This window comes from Neopsephotus bourkii, unplaced genomic scaffold (assembly GCF_033783945.1).
Source record: "Neopsephotus bourkii isolate Nb327-2 ecotype Australia unplaced genomic scaffold, CSIRO-AGI_Nbou_v1 NB_1780, whole genome shotgun sequence".
Taxonomy (NCBI): Eukaryota; Metazoa; Chordata; class Aves; order Psittaciformes; family Psittacidae; genus Neopsephotus; species Neopsephotus bourkii.
The window spans coordinates 12,014,035-12,038,406 of record NW_026902254.1 but is presented as its reverse complement, the minus strand read 5'-3'; the positions used below and the strand labels follow the sequence as shown (position 1 = coordinate 12,038,406).

At 37.6% G+C, this 24,372-nt stretch overlaps 2 protein-coding genes across 11 annotated transcripts in view; both read right to left on the bottom strand.

Annotated features, from left to right (window-relative positions):
* Positions 1 to 1,087, bottom strand: part of WDR19 (WD repeat domain 19) — a 45,061-nt gene extending 43,974 nt beyond the window's left edge. For all 3 annotated transcript variants that reach the window (XR_009729470.1, XM_061379669.1, XM_061379670.1), the window contains exon 1: positions 1,039 to 1,087. Coding sequence is in view for 2 of the 3 variants with exons in the window: in XM_061379669.1 (XP_061235653.1) it covers positions 1,039 to 1,044 (6 nt within the window). In the remaining variant the exon portion in view is untranslated. The remainder of the gene's footprint in view (positions 1 to 1,038) is intronic.
* Positions 1,088 to 1,300: 213 nt separating this feature from the next.
* The window catches only part of KLHL5 (kelch like family member 5), a 59,526-nt gene continuing 36,454 nt past the window's right edge, over positions 1,301 to 24,372 (bottom strand). For all 8 annotated transcript variants that reach the window (XM_061379929.1, XM_061379928.1, XM_061379924.1 and 5 more), the window contains 9 exons: positions 22,457 to 22,593; positions 21,824 to 22,020; positions 14,038 to 14,250; positions 9,903 to 10,089; positions 8,395 to 8,619; positions 7,931 to 8,093; positions 5,555 to 5,767; positions 4,799 to 4,970; positions 1,301 to 2,753 (listed from right to left, as the gene is read on the bottom strand). In XM_061379929.1, the coding sequence (XP_061235913.1) occupies positions 2,697 to 2,753; positions 4,799 to 4,970; positions 5,555 to 5,767; positions 7,931 to 8,093; positions 8,395 to 8,619; positions 9,903 to 10,089; positions 14,038 to 14,250; positions 21,824 to 22,020; positions 22,457 to 22,593 (1,564 nt within the window). In that variant the 3' untranslated portion in view covers positions 1,301 to 2,696. The remainder of the gene's footprint in view (positions 2,754 to 4,798; positions 4,971 to 5,554; positions 5,768 to 7,930; positions 8,094 to 8,394; positions 8,620 to 9,902; positions 10,090 to 14,037; positions 14,251 to 21,823; positions 22,021 to 22,456; positions 22,594 to 24,372) is intronic.

Below are 24,372 nucleotides of genomic sequence, written 5' to 3'. Positions count from 1 at the left end.
AAAGACATGTAACTATTTTGTTACACTGAATTCCCGTGTCTTACAAGCCAAGACCTGAAACCCACTCAATCATAAAGATTCTGACTTTCAACCAATAAAGTTTCTCAACTTTCTTTCATGCTGCCTGCACAGATTTTTCTGTAACTTGTGTGTAAGATAAAGCCCACAACTTTGTTTCACTTCACAGCTTGCTATCATGACTTTTTCCCTCTCATGTCACCAGATAAACCCCAACGCCTGGCGTCCACCAAACATGCCGCAGGCTTACCTGAGTCTCTGCCAAAGGTTCCCATCCTTTTGGGTGCACATAAACCGAGGCATTCTTCACACTAAATTTGCATTTTACTCACAAGAAGTGTAAAGCTATGAGCACCACACGCCACAAGCACAAGAACCTCTGACGATTATGTTTGATTTTGAAAAAAAATTTAATAAAATCTGTAACAAGCCAACAATAAAGAAAATCATGATGGCAGTGCAGGCAAGCTCCAGCTCTTCATGCTTAGTGGACAGGATCGTATAAACTAACTCCCCCGAGGGATCCGAGTAAGAAACTCTCCTGTTTGCCTCATCCTGTTTAACTGCTGCCCCAGGAGGAGGGTTCCTCGCCAGGGCCACCATTAAGGCACAGCAGGAGACCCGACACGGGACGGTAACAGCTTCGGGCACCCGTGACAGTGAGGGGCAGCCGGGCCGGAGGCTGCCTCTCCCGCGGCCTGTTCCCGGGGTCCAGGGGCCGGCCGGGCGGTAGGAGCGGCCTTGCCAGCCCTGAGGAAGCCCAGTCCGCCGCGTTAAGTCTCCCGCTGGAGGCCGGCACAAGCGGGCAGGCTCCCGCCGCGCTCCTCCCTACGCAGCCTGCAAGCACTGCCCGCCCGCGGCGGGCCGCACTCGACGCCCCCGACCCAGATCGCCCAGTGCGGAGCTAGAACCATGGCCCCGCCCGCCTTCACCTCGCCGCTCTCGGCTCTCCTCTTCCCCCGGGCCGAGGCTTCCCTGCAGCGGCCCTATCCCTCGCTTACAGCGGCTGAAGAGCCTCACCTTCATCGCGCCCCCTGGTCCCTGCGCAGCACCTCCTGCGCATGCGCCAGTCCCCGAGCCAGACCCTACCCCTACCCACCCACCCTTGGCGTCGCCGTCACCCGGAGACGGCCCGCAGCCAATGGGGACCCTCCGCGGGAGGAGCGGTGCACGGGACGTGTGCCACTGAGCGCTGGCAGCCAGGACAGGCGCAAACCCAACCAGGCCGCGGTTACGTTGATCTGTATTCAGTTGCAGACAGTGCAGGTTTCATCACAAAGGGTCACGGCTTAGTAATTTCTTTTAAAACAATAAATAGTTCACCGAGAGCATTAACACATTTAAAATTACGAATGTACAAAGACTTTGGGTATTGGACACTTCAAACTTCTGAAAAACATTCAACGAGCTCACATCTTCCCCTTGTCACACGTATTAACCCACTGCTTCGGAAACGTAAGGAACAAGGCACAGAAAAGCAAATACAAAAAGACTTTCTGAGAACATTCAGACTGTTCAAAGCAATTCTGTGTAACAGCATAGGGCTCAACAAAGGCAAACTATAAAATACCTGAAAAATTAAAAATAGATTACTGTTAAATAAGGTAACTGATCTGATACAATCCTGCGAGGCGCGTATAGCTCTCCTGTAAGATGAGGAACACGCATCAATGGTGGGAGGTAAGCACCTTGCAGGATTGGGCCCTTTACATTTTAAAGTAACCTTACTGGATAGACAATTGTTTCATCTTACAAAATTATACTTCTCAAATTAGTGCAAAGCCTCATGTAAAAATGTAATTAGTCTGGATGTAATGGAATGCTTCAAAAATACCAAAGTGCAAATATTAAACTGGTTAACTCCTAACCACACTTCAGAATTCTTCCGATAACTCATGGTTATAGATTTTTCCTTAAAAATAGCAAAGTAAAGATAAGAATCAAAGTAAAGAAGAAGTTATGATGTTCTGCATCTCACGTAAAAACTCTGACAAATCAAAAAAGTACACTGCATGGCAAAAATCTGGCAGAAAGTATTAAACAGCAGATTTCTGTTAGCATAATAAAACAATATTTAAAATAAGGCTTTGGTTAAATAAAAAGTTTGCTAAATTAGGAATGATTATAAAAGTGCAAAAGATTCACCAAATACATAACTTCATCTCCAAGGCAGGCATTATGCCTGTATTTATAATGGTTTGCATTGGTTTGTCATTGTAATTGCTCACATACCTACAGCCAAACATAACCAAAATATACAAGGTCCAATCCTGTAACTTGTTCCACCCAGAGATAGACTCAACTGTATCAGTGGAAGTGTATCCATTTCTAGCATCATTCCTCTGCATGTCTGGGGGATCCAGGCCCTGGATCTGTAACATTTGATTATTATAGTGAGTCCACTAATGAGTTTACTCATTTCTCAGCACTTCCTAAACAGAAGTCTTCTGCTGGCAACTGTCTGGTTGCAGCTGATTTTCTTACAAATAGAATCCTTGTAACATTTGGGTAACAAAAATGATTTTTTAAAAAAGTGCTTAATATTGGTCCATAAGAACAACATGTACATGTTAGCTTGAGATCAAACATTTTGCTGTGGTAGATATCCTGCACCTTGTGTTTCTTTATTGGTGCACTGGTGGTTTGCTTCAGGAGAATGTCACCTTCATAGAGAAAATTTACAGTTTTACAGTCACAACACATGCTCCAGCTCTTCCTAAGCACAACGGTGCAACCTGCAAGCAAAAAAAAACAACAAACAAATAATCCATGAGATCAATATAGTAAGCTTTTTGTTTTACTACACCTGACAGTATTTTGTTAACACTTACAATAACAGTTGTATAGCTGCAGCAGTGACAGTATCACCCACACTCTGTTAATGTAACTTAAAAGAATCATAGCAAATTGGTCCAAAACTTGGATAGAAACACACACAAAAGGTGAAGATATTTCATGTGATATACTGCAGCACTTTAAAAACAATAGCAAATCCCCAAAATATCAATTTTTGATAATTTCGGTTACTTGGTATTACAGGAAAAAGAATCCTTTGTTATGGTACAAACTGGACACCCGAGTTACAGTCTGACAACTGAGCAATGGTTGGCAAAACTGCATTTTTCTCTCAATCAGAAAACACCAAACGCGACAGGGCCAACCTCGCCTTTGTACTTTAGTATTTGATAAAATTCTGTTATAAGTTCTTCAAATAAAAATAATTTTTCTCAGTCTCTCTTCTCTTGTAAACAGAAGTTACTTCTGATAAGACCTTTTTCTGTGGAGATTCTGTTGGACTTGGAAAGTCCAGCAAGTCACCTTAGCTTTTCCTTTAAAACTCCATAGTACTCTGTGTGTGTGTGGGAATAGCGCAAAGCACTACAGATACTATCCTGAAGACAAAAAAGGGTGTTTATGCCAACTCCATTTCTTTTTTTTTCGCCCTCCCAGGAACAACAGATTTATGCTGAGCTGTCTGTGGCTCTGACAAACTTCAGCTGAGAAAATTTCACTCTTTTGAGTTGTGTGTGGATGAAGGGGTGGTAGACTGCTGAAATAGTAAGAGAGAACGTACACAGGCACTTCCAAATCCCTCTAGGAAGGGTTCAAAACTGTCTTATATATGGGGATCGCAGGATTCAGTGAGATAGCAAAGGTCAAGGCTAAGGCTACAAAGGTACATACAAATGGTCACCACTCAGACATCATGTGAGATTCATTTAGATGCAATGGTGAGAAGCACTGTTTCTCTCATCTGGTGCATTTTTTTTCCTTTTAGCAGGAATGCCATGGGTTATCTTGAGTACTGCCACTGAAGGTCCCAAGCTCTGATGAGCCTCCTAGATGAGTTGTTTTAAGATCTTGCTGCAGTATGAAGTGAGGGGAAACACACAACTTTGTTTTCTGTGTTACAAAGATGATGATAGAAAACAGTTCAGCTCATTTTTTGAATTTGCAGTTTGGGGCTGTTACTGCAACAGCATATTCAGCTGCCTATACACTGGTGTCTAATGCTATTCTAGATGAGCTTGGACATTCAGCCTGGCCTGCAACTGAGCTGCAGAAGGGCTTTTGTCTCCCATAGATTCTGTGCCCTATCTGACAGCTTCTTTGGATGTAGATGCTTTAGGGTATCTCAAATGGCAGTAGATGACAAAGGACAGCCTGCCCAGGATGTCCATGTGTGTGCTCTTCTCACAGAGCTGCATGTTCCTAGAACGATAAAAAAATAACCAAGATCTGAATTGACTGTAATGGGTTCTGCGAAGATTTTTTCTTTTTTTTTTTTCTTTTTTGAGCTGAGTGAAGAGAAATGGGAAAAGGCTTCCTGAAAGTTGCACACATTGTACATGGCATTCACGTCTGGAAGGGACTATTTATGAAAAGATGACCAAAAGCTTGAAGAAATTTATAAACTTGCTGAGAGACACATTAGAGCTAAAAGTAATCTATGCTTATAATTTATCTTCAGGATAGGAAATCATGCAAACAGAACTGTTTAAGACAGTTTGGGGAACATGTCAATATATTTTATTAACAGTAGCTGAGATTGTCAAAGAAAATAGCTATACTCTTGTCAAATAAAGAAGAACAGTTTATTAGAAGCTGGCAACTGCCTGTTCAAGATAAACAACTTTGGGATGGTAGACAAAATAAAAAAAGACTTAAACCACACTAGTTAAGAAAATGCTTCTTAGGAGTGTTTGAATTCTCCTTGTAAAAGAGGCACGCTTGAAACAACAAGATAAACAGTAGTGTACAGTCTGATCAGAAGTTATACCTGTGTCCATTCATTTGTTTGGGGATCGTAAGACTCCACTGTATTAAGGTATGTTTGACCATCATATCCTCCAACAGCATACAACTTGTCACCAAGGAGACATACTCCCACTGCATCTCTGCTAATGCTCATAGAGGCCACAGCAGTCCACATATCTGTTTTTGGATCATACCTGAAAAACAGTTTGTGTTATGCTCTAAAACTGTTGCCAAAATTTATTAGGAAAAACACACTGGAATGGATGCTCTCAAGGTAGTAGAAAGCAGGTATTAGGACAGCACAGATTTGGGTTTTAATTTCAAAAGACTTTTTCCCCAAATACTCTCTTTGAAAATGTTTCTTTAGTCATCTGGTAACACAGTCAGTAGCAGCCAGGTATCTACTTCGTGCTGCTTTCCATATAATAATACATATATACACATACAACCACTCTTACTATATTTCTTCTTTATGTCTAAATGTATCACTCCAGAAACAGCTCTGCTGCTATACCATAGTAGAGCAAGTGCTTGCTCTGATAACTACGACATGTGAAAGCACAAGCTGTTGAAATTGATTGTGGTACTAAAGCCAATTATTTGCCATTTGAACCATATTATGGCCATACAGTATGTTTTTATGTGTAAGTTTCCTCTGCTCATGCTAAAAATAACACAGCTATTTTATGTTGTTTCTACTTACAGCTCTTCCCATAAATACTTTATAGATGAGCACTATTAGAATTACTAGCAGAATACACTTTCATCAGGATATTACCTTTCTACACAGTCTGACAGCCTAGATGTTAAGTTTGATGCTGGGGCATCATGACCACCTATTGCATACAAGAACCCATTCCAGGTGGTTACACCTACACCGCCTCTTCTTTTTGACATCTGAGCACAGAGGGTCCATTTGTTTGTATGAGGATCAAAACATTCTACTGACTTAAGACAAGAACTCCCATCTCGACCACCAACTGCATAAAGCCTACAAAGTAATAATAAAAAAGTTAATATTGTCTGAACCAGGTAAAGGTTCTACTTTCTACTCATGTATGAAGGACTTCCATGTTTATTAAAAAAGGAATTAACTTTCAATAGAATGTTCTGTTGCAAAAACTCAGGTTAAGATTTTATACTAATTCTCTTCTTATTGTCATGATCAATGCATAGTAACAATAATTTACAGAAAATCGGTATCTCTAACATGGCATTTATGTTCCATCCTATGCATACAGTTACATGTTCAAAATTAATTCTGTGACTTGACAGATAAAGGCTCATTTCTAGGAGGGTCCGCGGGACAAAAGTCAGTAGTGCACCTGTGCATGCAACAACTCTGCTCTGCCTTATCTTAGGCATTCAAGTATTTTTCTAGACCCGGGCTTTAGCTTATGACAGTGCTAATTGCAGTCACTCACACCCACTAGGTGGCCCGGTTTGCTCAGACCTAACAAAAAGGCTTCTAACACTTGGTATTAACAAAGGATTTTAACTTTTTGGAAAGGCTAGAAGGAAGAGATTTGCTTTAGAAGCACTCATCACTGATGAATCATTAATCAAATTATCAAACTTGATAAAGAGTTCATGCACAGAGTTTATGAGCAATCTGTGCTTAGCAGCAGAAATGCTCAGCACTGTTATTTGGAGAGGCAGGACCATGGAAGCCCTTCTAAAACAGAAGCAACGCTTCAAAAGTGAATTCCAGTTTGAGGGATCACCTGAAATATTAATAAAACCTTTTCATGGTGGATGGCACATTATAGTATTGTTAAATAATTAAATAAACATTAGATACTGCAGATGATGACAGTGTGATCAATTTACAACAGTTTTTATGAAGCACTATTCAAGATGCCCTCATCTTGGGAAACACTATTGTTCGTTTTTTAAATATACTTTGATCAAAACGTAAATACAAACATCCTGTAAATATGGCTGACCTAGTAGTTCTTAGTAATAATTTTAATGCCCTTTAAAAACAAAGACATTTCCATGGAAGTTCCCATATTTAATAATACAACTTGTTCATGGTAAGGAATATACTGAAGGACACAGAAAAATCCTGTTGCAGTTCCAGAAAGTTCACAACTAAAAATCAACCCTTTATACAACACAGCATTTAAATGAAGTCCCCCACCTTGTCTCTCCCCAAAACACAACAGTGTTTGCTCACTTATGCACTTGTAATAGCTTGATTCAAACGCCACTTGTACTTTGGGATGCTACAGAGCAATCACACTTAGTCCAAAGGAAGACAGTGAAATCACTAGGAACCATGGCCTACAAAGACCGAAGGAGATGGAATTATTCAGTCCTGATGACAGAATACTGAGGGAACCTGTGTCTTTAGATATAACAAGCTGTTGCAAATAGGAAAGAAAAGATGCATTTTCCATATTCACTTTAGATAGTACAAATGATGAAAATAAATTTCAGCAAAAGGTTTTTAAGATTTGACATGAGAAGAACTTCACAGACGTATTAATAGTTAAGCAGGTTGCTTGTGGAAGTTATGGCAAGTTTATCACTGGAGTTTAACAACAAAATTGCTCTGGCTATGAGTCTGGCTATGAGTGCTTTAGATATAATTGATTCAGCTTTGGGCTAGTAGAATTGATTAGGGAACTGTTTGCTGCAACTCTATGCCTGCAACACAAAATGACCTAGTTGTCTGAATATGCTTTGTATTAGGAATTCGGCAAATTTTCACTGAAAAACAGCTGTGGAAATTTCAGATAACACTCCAGACTAGATTAGTTCTGCCAAAGGTTACTGTTTTGAGTTAATGCAATACAACAGTAGTTTGATTTTACAGTAATTTTGGAAATTGACTATTCCAGCTATCGCAGTAAGAGGAAATCACTGGAGTCTCTGTGAAATAGAAGAACCATTTGCTCTTTTCTGTATTAAGATGTTAACTACTTATTAGCCCATACAGATGGCCTGTCATAAGTGATACTGAAGGGCACTGTGATGCTGTGGGGAAGCTTGCTTGACTCAATCCAGTACCTTTTCTGTGAATGAAGAAACTTGGTTCTTTAATGCTATCAACAGGTATCTATCAAGAGAAATTATTAACAGCCATTTAGAATGGTCCTGTAATTACATTAAAATAATGAGATAGAAAGTAGAAGTTTCCTTCACATACTTTCCATTTAATATTGCTACACCAACAGTGCTCCTTGGAGTTGACATACTAGCTACAAAGTTCCACTGACGAGCCTGTGGATCCCATCTTTCTACTGTGTTCAGGTAGCTCCAGCCATCATGTCCTCCTACAGCATACATGGGACCTTCCAATACAGCTACTCCTAAAAAAACCCAAAAAAACAGATACGAAACACCAATCGCTTCTGGATAAGGGAAAAAAGAGCACATTTTCCTAGTGACAGTCCAGCATGCACCACATAATATTTAGAAACATACAAAAAGAAATTTCCTTCTAGTAGCCAAAGCTGGATATAATCTGAAGGAGAAATTATGTTCAATAAGCAGTTAGCATTAAAATGTAGCTCCTGCGCCCCCTAAACTTAATTTCTGAGTGTTTTTTACCAATCTTAAAACAGATAACTTTAGAAATAGGCATTTAGCTTTTACAAGAACATTACATACCAAGACCATGACGATGAGTGGACATAGGTGGCATTACACTCCAAGTTTTTGTTCTAGGGTTGTAGCACTCTACAGTATTCAATGTTTTCAGGCCATCTCTGCCACCAACAACATACAATTTATCATCTAAGACAGCAACTCCAAACTGTAGCCTTCGCCCATTCATGTTTGCAACAGGGGTCCACATGTTGGTACGAAGTTCATACTTTTCAATGCTTGTAGCTCCTGAATGACAACATATGCAAGTTATTAAAAAGGCCTGAATTATCAGGATAGCTTTTATTTCAGCAATATGCTGATCCCACAAGACACCATGACATCCTGCAGCATGTTCTTAAATCTAGGTATGCAAATAGTCTTTTTTGACTTCCTCAGCAATTAACTGCACCATTATAAAGGAGGACTTTCTCAGTGCTTTTCAAGACAAAAAGCAGGATTTATAACTGGTTTGCAGAATCAGGCCTATAGAAATACAAACAAAATCTGAAGCTATGTGACATCTAGTAAAAGTGCTAATCTTACAACAAGTGAAAGAAAACACTTCCTCTGCCAGAAAAAAAAAGACAATTTTCTAACCTGCCAGATTCCTTCTAGCTATCATTAAATAATACGAGAGTGCATAAAGAAGAAAACTGAAGTAGCTGTGACAGAACCATATAGCAATGGGCAAAAAGCATGTTTTCTTTTTTTTTTTTTAAAATGCATGTGCAGGTCACCTTTGTGCCTTGTGATTCGGAGAAAACTCCAGGAACTTGCCAACAAAGTTTCAAGTTGACAAGCAGGTATTTTTTATTGCGGCGCCAGGAGACATGGGGGATAGCTCCTCCTAACGTGTCTCTCCCAAGCATCAACCAGGCTGTGATTATATTGTCTTTAAACATACATATTCATGAGATTACATACATTACATCATACATTTTAGAGAATGCCTCCCGTATGCATACAAAAATGTGGCAGTGGGCTTTCGGACCCCTGGTGGTTATTTCTTCATCACTTTGTTTTAGGATCGTTGTCATATCAGTAACCACCATGTGGTTCTGGCAAAGCTTATTTTAGTAATTTCCTTCTCTCTATAGTTGCTAACAAAGCCTAACATTCTTGAGGTTACTTATTTACAGCCCTATTCTTCAATCAACCCCATTCTTCAATCCACCCTACTCTTCAATCAACCCCATTCTTCACTTGTCATTTTCTTCCTTTTCCAAATTACTTCTCACTTGAGTAAATAGGGATTAGCTTTCACTCGATTCAACATGTCACTCATCAAATCAAGTGTTCCTTTCATGATTCCAAATCAATCATAATCCTAGCTTCCAAAATGTTTACAGTATTGTCAAAGCCGCATAGGTTTTTATAACCTAATAAGCAGTGCACATTTAAGACATTTCATGTCCTACACTACAGAATCTTTGAATTTCAGAATTAACATGTTGTAAAACTATCTATCAAATGTTTATTTTAAAAAGAACCAAAACAGCTCATGAAATAATGCTTTTACAAGCAAATACCTTTTGTTGCATCCATTCCTCCAACTGCAAACAACACACCCACTGTAGATTTTCTAGGTTTGGTGCGAGGACTTTGCAACATAGGTCGTCTCTCTGGTAACAGATGGTACTTCATTGCTTCCATAATGAGTTTTTGACATTCAATGTCATCCCTAAAGAGTGCATTATTTTCCATATCTGCCAAAAACTGTGAAAAAGAAAGAAAATTAAACAAGCTGTATCACTGTAAACAACATACATTCACATTTTAAGCTAAGCCATTAAGTACAAAAAAAGGAACATCACCTGATCTTAATGGATGATTTAAGCTTAATGGTCCAAAGAAAGAAAACAAAATCTCCTTGTGTTCCAGTGCCACTATAGGTATGTTCAGAAAATGGTATCAGGCTTCAGGTATGCAAGTCAGTTTAATCTCAGGCTTTTACTCCAGAATCCATTTAATCCTGAGGTCCATAAAAGCCACTTCAGGCACAGGTTAAATATTTTAATTTATATTGTATTCCTCACTCTGACAGTGGCCCAGATCACAGCATAGCAATTAATACAAGCCTTTGTTAAAAACTTTAACGTGGTCAAGGCTGTGAGCAAATCTGACAACTGTTAAATTTTAACTCTGACAAATAAAATTAAATAGAGTACTAATGAAAGTAAGTTTTATAAAGATTTTAGCTTTTTTTAGTAAAGATTTTAGTTTAAAGAAAGTTTAAACATTCTAGAGTCTTTTGTACTCCATGTTTGTCAGGCTCCAGGAAGACTATATTAGTAGGCTGAGTGACCCAACTGTAATTATTAGAAGTCTAGACAACTGGCATTTTTTTTTGAGCTGTATGACATGGCCTGAGTAACAGAGTTAAAAAAGCAAGTGCCCCACTGGGACTTGGGGCAGTTGTCAGAACAATGAGGAAAAGGCAGATGCCTCTGAACTGCCATCAGAAAATCCAAAGAGTTTGTGAACATTTGAAGTATGTAATCCACAAAGCAGGATACAAAGTCATTGTTGAGCTGTTGACAGCCAACTGGTAACAGGTACACAAGTTCTGTGAAATTAGTAATCAGGAGTAATAAAGGGACGCATTATCAAATAGTTGTGCATAATACCGTGTGCGTATCCCTGGCTTAAAGCTGCCTGAGAACTGCAAGGTGGCAAATACGACATCCATGACTCCAGAAGAGATACAGATAAGTACAGACTGCTAAGCCTGAACACCTCTGTAACAGAAACTCTAACAGCAAACATAATTAACATACACAGAGAATAAACAAAACTTTCAAAGCCCTTTACCAGTGACTCTTGAGAAAACTGAGCCTTTTGAGTATTTCTCTAATTGGCTGATGTTATGATTCTATTTAAAATACCAAAAAAAAAAAAAAAAAAAGCAGCATTCTCATGTAAACAGGCAGAGGGAACTTGATTTTCATTCTTGACTTTCAATACTTCCCACTGTTTCTTCTCTTGACACAAAGCACCACTGAGCATTTGTGTCACTTCAGAAGGACACTGTGTGATTATAAAACAGTAAACTAAAAGTTATTTTTTTAACTGCCAGCATGCAACACAATGGAAGTGCACACGGTTTGAAAAAAATAACAAAACCAAACCCAAATCTCGTTGTATTTACTATTTTTTTAAATTGGAGGTTGTCACAGTTGTACACATGAAAATTAAGGCTTGTACACAACATGACCAATTCAGACCTCCAGTATATTTTTCTGATAGACAAGCAACATTCAATATTTAAAGCAACGTCATGTGTGTACATGAGTTTTGCAACAACAAAATGCAACCAACATTTTCTCTGGTTTCAAACTCCTCCAACCTATGAAGAAGTTTTCTCATAGTACAGAGTCTCAATCTCTGAAAGCAACTTCATCTCATTTAAAAAGGAATGCAATCTAAGGTTGTTTTGGTACCCCCCTAAAAACCTGTAGACACTTTAAACTAAACCTACTCCATTACAATTTTCTGCCAATATTCTTCAAAGAACTTGGAACAGACTTACTTAAACAAAAGCATTTTTTTTCTGAAGTTTTACTACTTACATAGCTCCTTGTCTAAATGCATTTCTAACTAAGCATGATGTGTTAGCATGAAATTACAGTAATGGCAAGCTTGATGAAGAGAAAGGTAGTGTAGATACTTAAGTACTAAGTATTTATGTCTAAAAGGAAGCTGAACTATCTTGTAACTCAGAAACTGCTTTATCATCTTTTTAATTAATCACAGATGGAATAATTACAACCTGACAGCTTAAGAAGATGCCAAATATTCATCCTTAGCCTTTATAAGAGCAAAAAGACACAAATATTTAGGACACTGCTTGCACTAACCAAAGACATAATAGAATGCTGTGTACAAAGAGATGCATAAACCCGCAACCAATAAAACTGACAATTCATTACGATTTTTTGCTTCCAGTGCTACAGTTTCACAGTATTTCCCCAAAGATTTTATGTTTTGAAGTATCAATGTAATATTCTATGCATCTCTGCTTTGCAACATTATTGATTTCACCAAGTTGTTCAATTTTCTAATTTCATTTCTTTCAAATAGCTTTAACCCTTCAACCATAAAATTGGAAACCTTTTCATTATATTATGTTTGCTGTCAGATTGCCTAAGATCATGTGATCATGAAGCAAAACATGATTCTGAAAATGTTAAGACTGTTTTGGGGACTTCAATTTACTCAATGTTCTAATTGTTGCCATATTAAAAACACGGCTTTAAAGCCTTAATTTTTTTAAGTAATAAAAAGGCAACATAAAAATATTTTTAGAAATACAAGTACATATTTGAAGAAGACATGAAGAATTAAAGCTAAAATAAATGAAACATGATACTGCTTTTATATTTCATTCTGCTGTTTTCCTGATCAGTTACTGAGTGGGCATAATTTGATTTCAGTACACATTTCTGGGATAAATTGTGTACTTTCAGTTCCCAAAGATGTTTCAGTTACAGTCAACCGAGTAAAAGGAATTCAGCAGTAGTTACTTAGTTATCAATTAATTAAATGCTCAACAAAAGAATGATATCCTCCAGGTCAGCTGGCTTACACTGCATCATGTTTCTAGAAAAAGTGAATTACAAAGCCAAGGTCACAACTGAGAAAATCCTGCCATTGCATAAACAATAATCAGTACTAAAATGTTAATACTAAAATGCTTGCTAGTGAATCCTATTATCCATCAAGAGGATACAACCTTAGAGGTAATAAACAACATGTTGAGTATGTGATTTATCACTATGAATGAATCAAACTCAGTTTTTTGTTATGTTAATGAATTTTATTTATTATTCAGATTCCATTAAAAATCCTGTTTTCTTAATTTAATAAAGAATTCTAACTAAACAAACTGAAAACAGTAAAGCAAAATCCTTGAACTCTGCAGTAGGAGTAGTGAAAGTCCAGCAAAGAAGGTTAGCACAACAGAAGAAAGGGAGAGAAAGAAGGGGAGGAAATAAATAATTTAAAATATTGGACTTAGTTTACATGCATTCTATCAGGCAACAAACACAATGCTACACATGACACTAATGACAGTAGTCATTCCTCCTAGAGGACTAGGAAAGCTGTAATTCACAACTATTTAAACAAATGGAGCTCAAGTCTTCCTCAACATTGTGTATAAATTTCCAAGAAGGAGGAAAAGTACTGACTGGTAAGAACAAAAATACCCAAGGATGGTTTATCGAGAGTTAAGAGCAGAAAAATCACTCCAAGCAATTTATTAAAATTGTATTTCCTAAATCTCAAGGATAGCTTAATTATATGAAGAAAACTCACTGACCCAAGCTGTGCAACTTCCATAAAGAAATATAAAAAGGATACACTTTCTAGTGACAAAAATATCAATGATAACCATTTTTCTAGGCAACAAAAGTGCTGTTTTCCTAGTAGCTCCACCCCTTCTTGTGTCCTGACTGACCTCGGGTTAGGATCAGAATATCCTGTACTTCAGACAGACACAAAATCATGTCTATACAACACACTAAGCTCTTATATGCAGCTCTAAGAATCCAAAGCATTAAGAATGCTGAAGCGTTTATGATTTGTCAGTATCAATATATCGATGCTGTAGACATTATGCCCACTGTAACATGGTATAAACTAGAAAGGAATTGAACAATTTACTTGTGGAGCAAGCAGAGGCAGTCTAATGTAAGCCAAGAGTTTGCTAAGATCTTTCCTTCTCTGTTCCAAATCATGTCGAACCCACGTAAGTAGTGCATTCAGTATGGTTTCTTCATTAGGAATATTCATGTCGTCACTTGCTAAAAGTTTTGCTATTTCAGTGGCCGGCAATAATAGAAACTCCTGGTTTCTAATTACTTCCATGAAGTTTTCCTGAAAAAGAAAAGCATTTTTAAGACAGGTGACATCCTACTTTGAAGACATTTTGTTGAATTCTTCCCCTGCTTTCCCTCCCTTCATGCCACCTCTCGCTTGTGCCAGTAAATATCACTTGTAAAAATGACCTGGGAGGACGAAAAGAGTAAAATAAAAATGTACTAAGTTATGTTGACCCCATATCATTTCCCCAACTCTGTCACTGATTCCCAGACGTATGTGTTGAAAAAGCTGAGAGGGACGCGTACGGACAGAAATGAGCAATGGGCTGTGGGAGTTATTACTACCTTGGCATTGCAAATTGAAGAAATGTTTTCTGAAGTTAGTTCCTTTTTATTAAAAAAAAGAAGAAAAAAAGGATAAAAGATGCACTTTGTTCCTCTTGATATAAAGAACATAGAATACAAGCAAAGAGCACAACATCCTACAACTACCAGTCACAAATGTTTTCATCACAGCTAGATTAAACTATGGCCGTAAGTTTTCAGAGGAAACAACACAATTTTATTGTTGATTTAAAACAGTGGAATAAAATAATCCATTTTGTAGGTTTTATACAGCTGATCTGATTGAGGAGCAAAACATACAAAGAAACCACAATACTGTACACACCTTGCTTTATTAACAACATTTACTTTTATGAGAGTCAATTTTATAACATTTATCCTGTCATTTCCAGCAACAAATCCTTGCTTCAAAATAGGAAGGTGACAATATGTGTCACTTCCAACATGGATACCCTATTACTTCATAATAATAGAACTTGCAGAATATTCTATAAAGATTCTCATGAACTTGTGCAGAAAAAGCAGAAAAGTGTACAGAAACACAATCAGCACTATGAATTTATAGGGAGAAACCCAGTGTAACAAAACAGTGAGAACAGGTCTATCCTCTTTCCCCATACACCTTTACAAGGCAACAAAGGAAAGAACAGTAAAGGCAATCTACGAATCACAGCATGTTCTTTTACTTAGGTAACTCAAAACCCAGTTAACCTTGTTCTCCAAACTGAGACTAACTTCATGACAATAAAACAGTATTACAATTAATCTAGTAACACACTACTGATTGCTAGCTAGCTAGTCAATGGAATGCTGGGTTTGCTTTGCCATCGCATGTACATCCAAAACACTTGGAGGATAAAGTGCATTTGACCCTTGTCAGGGAAGTCTAACCAGGCCTAATATCAACATCAGCCTCATTTAGTTAGTTAAACAACTTAAAAAGAAAGAATTGCACACTAATGAAAAGAGCTATGGATTAGAAACACATACGTGTTGGAAAAAAATAGGAATTTTAGGTAAAAAAACAAGGAGAAACTTGGGAACTGAAGCTGGACCTGGGCTGCAAAACAGGTATGAATTTAGCATACAACATGGCAACAAGAATATACAATACAGTCTGGCATTGCCCATGCAAAAGACATCATGACAACAAAGTGAAAAAGTAACACTTCTTCCCTTTTATTGCTTCATCATTTCAAAGCTGTACCTCAGTACTCAAAAGCATTAACTAAAAATGCTGAGCAGAGAGCAAAAAAATAGTAAAGAGTAAACCAGTCTGACTTACATGAAAGCCACACATACATAACATGGCTACAAGATTTCTCAGGGGAAAGATGAAAGTTAGTCTAATCCACAGGTAGCTCTGGAGTTGAAGTTAGGAAAAGAACTGAAAGTGTTATCTGTGCACAGACAGATTCCTGGATAGAATTTGGAAAGGGAAATTTTACATTTAGTATCTGAAAAGCTTTCCTATTAGAGAGAACCAATGGGCTACACAAATGTAGTGATTCCAACTGAAAACTGTAGTAGATTAGAAGGGAGAAATAACTGTCTTTTCCTCTTTAATTCATCTAACACTCTGTATCACAACATGAAAGTCGAGAAAATGAACAAATACAGGAACTGAAACTGGTAAAAGGACTGCACCAGTATCCAGTAGCACACTACACATGCCCTGTTTTTTATTTTGATTCTTGGGAGTAAAATTGAAGCTGAGAAAGTGATCAAAATTATTTCCAGAGTTTAAACACGCAGTTTGCAGAAATTCAGATACCGAGTTAACTTTTCCCACTGCTGTTTTTTGCTGATTCTCTCCCTAGAGAACATGCAGCTGGAGCTCTGTTTTTAGTTTTGCTGAACAAAAAGGCAGTGAGTCCTGACAAAGAGAAAAGCCAACACTTACTACCTTAAACTTTTCATATTGTCTATCCACATCTCAGGAAGAGGAAGGGGAAAGCACCTGCATGGAAAGTTTCCTTTGTCTCTGAAAGCAATGACAAGCTGATCTTGAGTAAGTCAGCCAGGGATCCTCTTTGGAAAGCTTTTTCCCAAGTAGACTGCATCACTTCAACAGCTGCTGTGCATAAAAAGTCTGATTTTTCTTCTTGTTGCTTGCAGACAATTGCCTTCTGATGGAAACAAGTTCAACTTCCTCTTGCTCCCATTCTGTTTTTAAAGCAGACTCTCCTTTTGAGCATAGTATCAAAGCATTCCACTGGGAATACAGCCACTCTTTAGCCTATGTCTGGGTTTTTTTATAATCAGAATCTGACAATTCCTCTTCCTCTACAGACACAAATTCTGAAGACAGAAAGGAGGAGCCAGTGTATCTCCTACCATTCTGAACCTCCTCATTAGCCCTTTTTTTCCTTCTTCTTATGGGAACTCTCTGTGGAAGAACAGGATATTTCAGAGAACAAATGGTCTGCAGTTTCAGTCCCTCACTTTCTGGTCCTGAAAGGAAAAAAAATCTCCCACCCCCAAAATTAGCTCCTCAAAGAGCTTGGAAACTTTATCAAATGAGTAGCCTGAGGCTTATGTATTAGCTAAAACAGCGACACACAGTCCCTATGCTCAATGCTGTGTGTTTCTTGTTCACATCATAACCTTAAAGTCCTCCTTCATCAACTGCAAAGTGAATAATAGTGATATTCTTAACCACAGGTCTACCCTTGGACTTGATACAGAGAATACTATGAGCACTAGACAAGGCATTACAATGCTTATTTCTAAGTGGCACCTAATCCCCATAGTGGGATTTGGTGAGGTGGGATCCCTCTACACTTTGTAAGAAGGTTAGAACCCTGGAGAGCATGAAGGTTACAACACCTGTCGGCTAAGGATAGTATACTGAAGTGGCCCAACAGGCAGCTGTAATCACAGGACTGTTTGACCCTGGGCAACTAAAAAGCAAGAGGTGCTTGACTCACAGGATCTGAATGAGAACAGAGAATGTGATTTTGTCTACCGGCTGTTTCAGTCAGCTGGTCAACAGCTACAAACTCATAAGAACTGAGTTCTCTGACCTCCTGGTAAACTATTAATAGACCAATGTCAGCAGGTACTTCACTTTTAGTCACCTCTGACTGCTGTGTTCAGTGGTATATCAGCCTAATGCTTTCGCTGTGCTCACGGTTTGTTTAGAGTACACTTAACTGTAGCTTGACTCCTTTCTGCACAGTTTCTGGATTCCAAATCAGGCTGGGCAGCATGCAGAAACCTATTTAGTCTTGCCAAGACAGTACTGATCTATTATGCTAGGCAGAACTTAGGGAACTTGAAAAACAGAAGTATCTTGTGTCTTCAGAGGTGAAAAGAAGGCAGTATTTTCCAAGTCAAGACTATTACTGAGAAGGAAAGTTTGGACTGCATTTCGAACGCAGGAATAAAATAAAATTGTTTTAGGCATTGACACAACCCTTGGTTCTGGTCCTTTGTGTACAATAAAATACTGAAACTTCTCCCCTTTCCATGTTCCCCCCCTCAAAAGAACAAACAGTCCGGGCTGTTGCAAGAAAAACCAACAAATTGTCCCCTTTGACTCCTCCCAAATCATGAATTCCATATTGCTGTTTCTTACACAACTCCTGGCTTTACAGGAGAAATCAAGTCTAAAAGGTTTAGACTTTAAAGGCTGTAAAGGTTGGACTTCATGACCTTAAAGGTCTTTTCCAACCTAATTGATTCAATGGTTCTATGGTCCGTTCTGCAGCATTCCTAGCTTCTATGCTTGTGGCCTCAATCTGTTACTCTGTCCTCTAAGTTTTTCTTACAAACAGCCATTAGTTGTGCTCAGAAATCAATGCAAACTCCAAAATTAGGTTCATCTGAATCTTGTAACACCTTCTCTACTCATGTGCTTCTGAAGAATTCTGATGAAAATCAAAATAGCTTTCACTCTGCTTTAAGCATGGAAAGCTGAGTAACAAAGATCCCAAAGCTATCTACACTGAAATTGACTCAGGCACTATCACATACAGTGTTTAGAATGTCTGCTTTTTCTTTTTCAGTTGTTAAAGAGTTAAAATCTGGCTACTGAAGAAACTACTTCAGAACACCTCACTACTTGCTATAGATATTTCATGTTCGGGAAACAACACAAGCTAGCTTTTACTCATCTGAAAGTGTTAGCTTCCATTTAGCTGACCTTTTTGTGGAAGAGGAGCTACTGGTTTTCATTCAAGGTACACTATCAACTGTTCCAAACAAGCAAGATGACAAAAGGGTGTTTCTTTTGACTTTGTGAAGACAGCAAAAAAAAACCAACAAAAAAAACCCCAAAACCCGCAAAAGGCATGTTGCGTAAAAAGGCTTTACAAATTAAAGAGAATAGATACACTACTGGCCAGCCTAATGAAATTCCTAAATTTATCATTGTATGGCCCCAGTACAATATATAGACTACAGCAAAACAGGTTAACCTTTGCACAAAAGATACCTTTACCCAGATACATGTCATGTCTGTCAACTGTATTTTAAAACCCTGATGCATAAAAATCAGAATTGCCCTTTATACCGCATTAACTCTACTACTTCTCACTTCAGTTGATTTCATGTTTCACTTAATGCATCCAGAGGATTTTTCAAGTTTTAGTTTGCAGTGTCAAAAATTGACCTGTTTTGATGATAATCTTAAAAATTATTCTCCTCTGAATAAACAACTTATCAAGAACTGTCAACACAGTAAGCAGTAATGCAACACTTACGTCCTTTTGGCATAACAAAGATCTGTATCTTTAATATGAAGTGCAGCGTTCAAATACTTATTAATTTTTTTAATCACACTGTATTATGCAATTAAAATCATGCCAGAGTATCATAATAATGCTTTCCAATGACACTAATTAACATTATTCAGACGGAGCAGGTCTATTAACAGAGGTAGGCCTATTGGGATAATCCTCTGATTGTCTTTCAGTTGAACCAAATCCTCTTTTAATCTGAATTTCTAGTCTTCATGTAAAGAACTTTTTTAAAGAAGCAGGTATGATGATGACCAAATTCCAACATGGGTCAGACCCCTTTAAAACTGATGAGTTATTTTAAATGCAGAAAAACAGTTATACAGCAATTTGATTTTTTTCTGCCAAACAGAAAGAACAACTCATAGAAAATAACATACATGAAGTAAAATCTAAGTATTTTGTATTATTCATTACCTTCTATTTCAAGTGCTTTAAAAGAACCAAAATTACATGGAAAAGACAGAAATACACACTGTGGTCAGTATAAGCCCCCACTGTTCTCTGCTGCAGCATAAAAATAATTCACTGTTTCAGCAACCAGAATTTCCAGGTACTACAGGTATGCTTAAGTCTTACACTCTAATACTTCGTAATGGAAAGCACATCAAGTGGCTGTCACTTACTACGGTTGAACTTTTTTTCCCCCAACAGCTTCTAAACAAATGAAATTACTTGGGGATTTATTTTAATCGAAGATTCAATTGGACTATACATTTCTATGCAGTTTCCATAGCAACATTCATTTCAAACTAAAGAAGCTGCTTCTCTATTACTCATTATTACTAAAATTCAATTTCGTCTCTCTGTTGGAACTAAACAGCATTAAGAGAGGCCTTGGGAAGAATCCATCTACCACAACTAATTAGTTTTGGAAATGGCTTTTTAAAATCCACCTAATTTAAATTTCAACCATGATGAAGCCTGAAAAGCAACAACTTTGCCACTGAAGTGAACAACAGCGAAAAGGCACACAACTGTTTTCCTGTGGTCTGAGCAAAAGAAAAGACAGGTGCTGTAAAAGAACGGCTTTTAGAAAGTTCACAACCCCTTTCTGCCACAAGTCATGAATTGCCAATCAAAATATTAAGACTATAATCGCTAACATTCACCTTCAAAGATGCATTACTCTGACATATACTACCATTCTGATCTTGGTAGTCCACTTACAAGGGACATGACAATAGCACAAACCAAAATATATGCTTATTATTAAAAAGAACAAATGGCTCAGACTCTTTTTGCATATGTTTTGTATCACTGTCTTGCTCAACATTACTTCTAATATCCTTCCAAGACATAAGCCACATTTATCTTGACTGTTTCATCTGACTGTCTACCCAATTGCAGTCTCCTTATTTTCGTTTGAGCAATAATGTAGATCGAGAATAAAAATGTAAGTTACAATCGGTACACTATTTATTGACCTGTTTTGGTGAATTTTAGTGTGTACAAGATTTAAAATACAGAGATCCACTCATGGAGGAAGAACACTATATTATGTATATAGTAAGAAGAAAAAAAGAGCTATTTTAAACCCTTGTACAGACTAAACTAAGTTATTTTAAGCCCAGAAGAAAAAATTTAGAAAGTTTTTAAACCAGCAAAAACTAAGGTGCAAGAGGAAAAGCCACAGATTTCTAAAACCAATTACCACACAGAAATCACAGTTTTGGATCTAAGCCAATATCTTAATGGCAATGCAATGCCACACCACACAAGCAAATTAAGTACTATCTTCATTCCCACATCCCTTATGCGGTATCTACATGTCTTCATTCAGATCCCAAGGGCTTCCATAGGAAAAATTTCATCAAGAGGAGAGAAAAATGCCTTGTAAAACTGCAGAGAACAAAGGAACTGACTTGCCTCAGAAATAATCCTCCTGCCTTATTCTACTGATAACATTATTGAAATATGCTCGTGAAAAGGAAAGAAGAACATTTTGAGTGAAAATAAAAGGATGACTATTAAGATGAAGAAGTCAGGTCAGTCTTTCTATAAATTAATTCTGAAAAGATCATTGGCAAATTTGTATTAGTCACATATTGCCTAGCCTAAGATTAAATTGTTTGATGCCACCCTGACATCCCACTTCTAATAAATAAAGGATAATGCAGAATCTATATTGATGAATGTAACTTGGAACCTGATTACTCCAGCTTATTACAAAACTAGAATTCTACAGTTTCAGTAACGTGTTATTTTGAACTAAATGATGGTAGCTTGCCCATTGTTAAGTGTGTAGATTTCGACTGACAGAAACATGAACAAGCTTTTGAATGTTTTTATTAAATGCATATCATGTGATCCCATTGCTGTTACAGGGAACCATTCATGCTTGCCTATCTCCTTCCAATTCTAAACCAGCAACTTCATAGTTATTTTGTCATTTCTCATCATGGCAACATATGTGCATTATTTCTTGGAAGATGACCAAGAACTAGGGAAATGGAGAAAAAACATTTGTATTTTATTCAGGCAAACATTCTGTATTTTCATCACTAAACAAAGTGGATGATGCTTAAAATAACAACATACCATAGTGTAATTGTGAGCCACCTTGTGCAAGTCAGTGCAACCCTGTGCATCAGCGAAAGATCGGATTCCAAGGCAATTGGACGGGTGAAGCTGCTTCATTAGAAATTTGCAACATGCTTCTACAACCTGAGAGAGCTGAAGAAGGCAAGCTGTAGATAACAGGCACTCAATGTTATCTTCTTTTAATTCAAGGCGACCTAGTAACATTATGAAGGAGATCACATTAGCTTCCACTTTTTTTGTTGTAGTCTCTAAAACTCAGAGGCAACAGAATTATTTACAAATTATATGACAGAATATAAAGCTTAGCAAACATCACCCTTAGCAACAGATAACCAGCTTTCAAAATCAGCATATTTGATGATGAAAGCAAAGGGAATCCCAGTAAGATTCCTTTTTTGTCAATCAGGATACATTTAAGATACTCACATAATTTTTAAACTAACTACAGTATTAAAAGAGAAACTATATCCTACCAGGCTGCCTCAGGTAACAGCAGTGATGACTTCTTTATTTTTAAGGCATTAAAATAATGCAAATAATAATTTCTAAAGAGTGTGTGAAATCTAGTAACGGAATATAATGCTCACAGGATAATTCATTAGATGAAATTCCCATTTCCATTCTAATTACCTGTATATGCATATTGAACCAGAGCCCACAATGCATTTGGCTCCACACCTTCCATTTTGATTTCTTCCTGTCTTGCTTCCCTTACATCATTAGTGAACATTGCCGCAAAATAGTCCGAAACAGAGGAGAGAACCAATCTGAGTACATCATGCAGGAGAAAAAGGAGACAAAGAGAAAAACAAACAAACAACTTAGTCAAGCTGATGTTTCTTAATTTATGATTCATTACTTTGCCCTTTGAAGAAACACTGCAGTGAGAAAAACATTTTAAAATTGACAAACTGCTCCATGCTCTAGGTCCCCTCTAGGAATAATGAAGTATATTCTGCATTTGCTGCTAAAGTAAACGAATTACCCTTTCAAAGCTCAATGACTTTTAATAGCCAACACAGAAACAACCCACAAAACACACGTGAATTGGAAACTGAATATAAATATACATTTTGGAAATAAAAAAAAAAAGACATTTAATTCCATTTATATTACATCAGTTACTTTTTTTAAACATGAAAGAATGACTAGTCCTTTTCAAAGTGCTTTAAACTGCTTTACACATGCATTCATTTGCTAATACTGTAACAGAACTAGATGCAGTAAACGTGGAGAAGGTACAGAATAATCTCTTTTGTAAGTATGCATTTATCCTTTTGCTAATAATTCTGAGTATTTCAAGATACTAAGTAAGTAAACACATCGATGCACAACAGACATTTCTCTGGATATCTCAAAATAAAACACTGAGTACATATAATAACGCCACTCCTCAAAATGTGCAAGAATTTTGATACCTTGGACTAAGGTGAAAGAGAAAGAAACGAAATGTAGGACAGGAATATTCAACCCATAGTTCCATTATATGAAACCTACCATAACTACTCATGAGGTCTGGTCTCTTCCCCAACAGAGCTGCAGAAGAGCTCTTGTGGTTTGGATCAACTTTTGTGCTGCAGGAGTTTGCCGTTGCCTTGCTCACAAGGGATTCTCAAATATAAATGAACTTGCATTATGTACTAAGCTATGCAAACAGCAAGTCCAAGAATCAAGCCTACTGCAAATACCCTACAGAGTCCATCTGCATACATTCAATGAATCTACTACTTCACAAAATGTCAGTTTATTCCGTACTGAATCATTACATTGGCTTGTTAATGTGACAGAGGTCAGGAACCACAAAACAAATTAATTGAAAAGGTGAGCACCAGTGCTAAGGAGTAAGTTTAACTGTGTGTTAGTGGGGAGGATTTGCTTGTACACAGACAAAATAATGAGTTACAAAAACTTGTCCCTTAGTTAAATAACTGCAAAGCAATAAATCATGAACTAATTTGAAATACTTTTTTCTTGCTGATTTTCTGACCATTGACCATTTGGTCAGGCCTACAGTAGGGTAATCCTTTTTTTCTAGTTGTCAAGGCAACAGAGTTGGTTTAAGAGCATATGGGGAAGAGATTAATTTTACTTTAACATCTAACATGATTGAAGTTTTGTAATAAGAAATAAAGTTCTGTTCTTTAAAGACCACACTGTTCTTGAAAACATATTTGGCCATCATATTTGAAAAATCATGGCAGTCAGGTGAAGCTCCCGATGACTGGAAAAAGGGAAATATAACCCCATTTTCAAGAAGAGGAAAACGGATGACCCAGGGAATTACAGACCAGTCAGTCTCACCTCTGTGCCTGGCAAAATCTTGGAGCAGATTCTCCTGGAAGGCATGTTAAGGTACATGAAAAACATCAAGGTGCTTGGTGATAGCCAGCATGGCTTCACTAAGGGGAAATCCTGCCTGACCAACTGGGTGGCCTTTTATGATGGGGCTACAGAACTGATGGACAGGAGTAGAGCAGTCGATGTCATCTACCTGGATTTGTGTAAAGCGTTCAACACTGTCCCACACGACATCCTTGTCTCTAAAT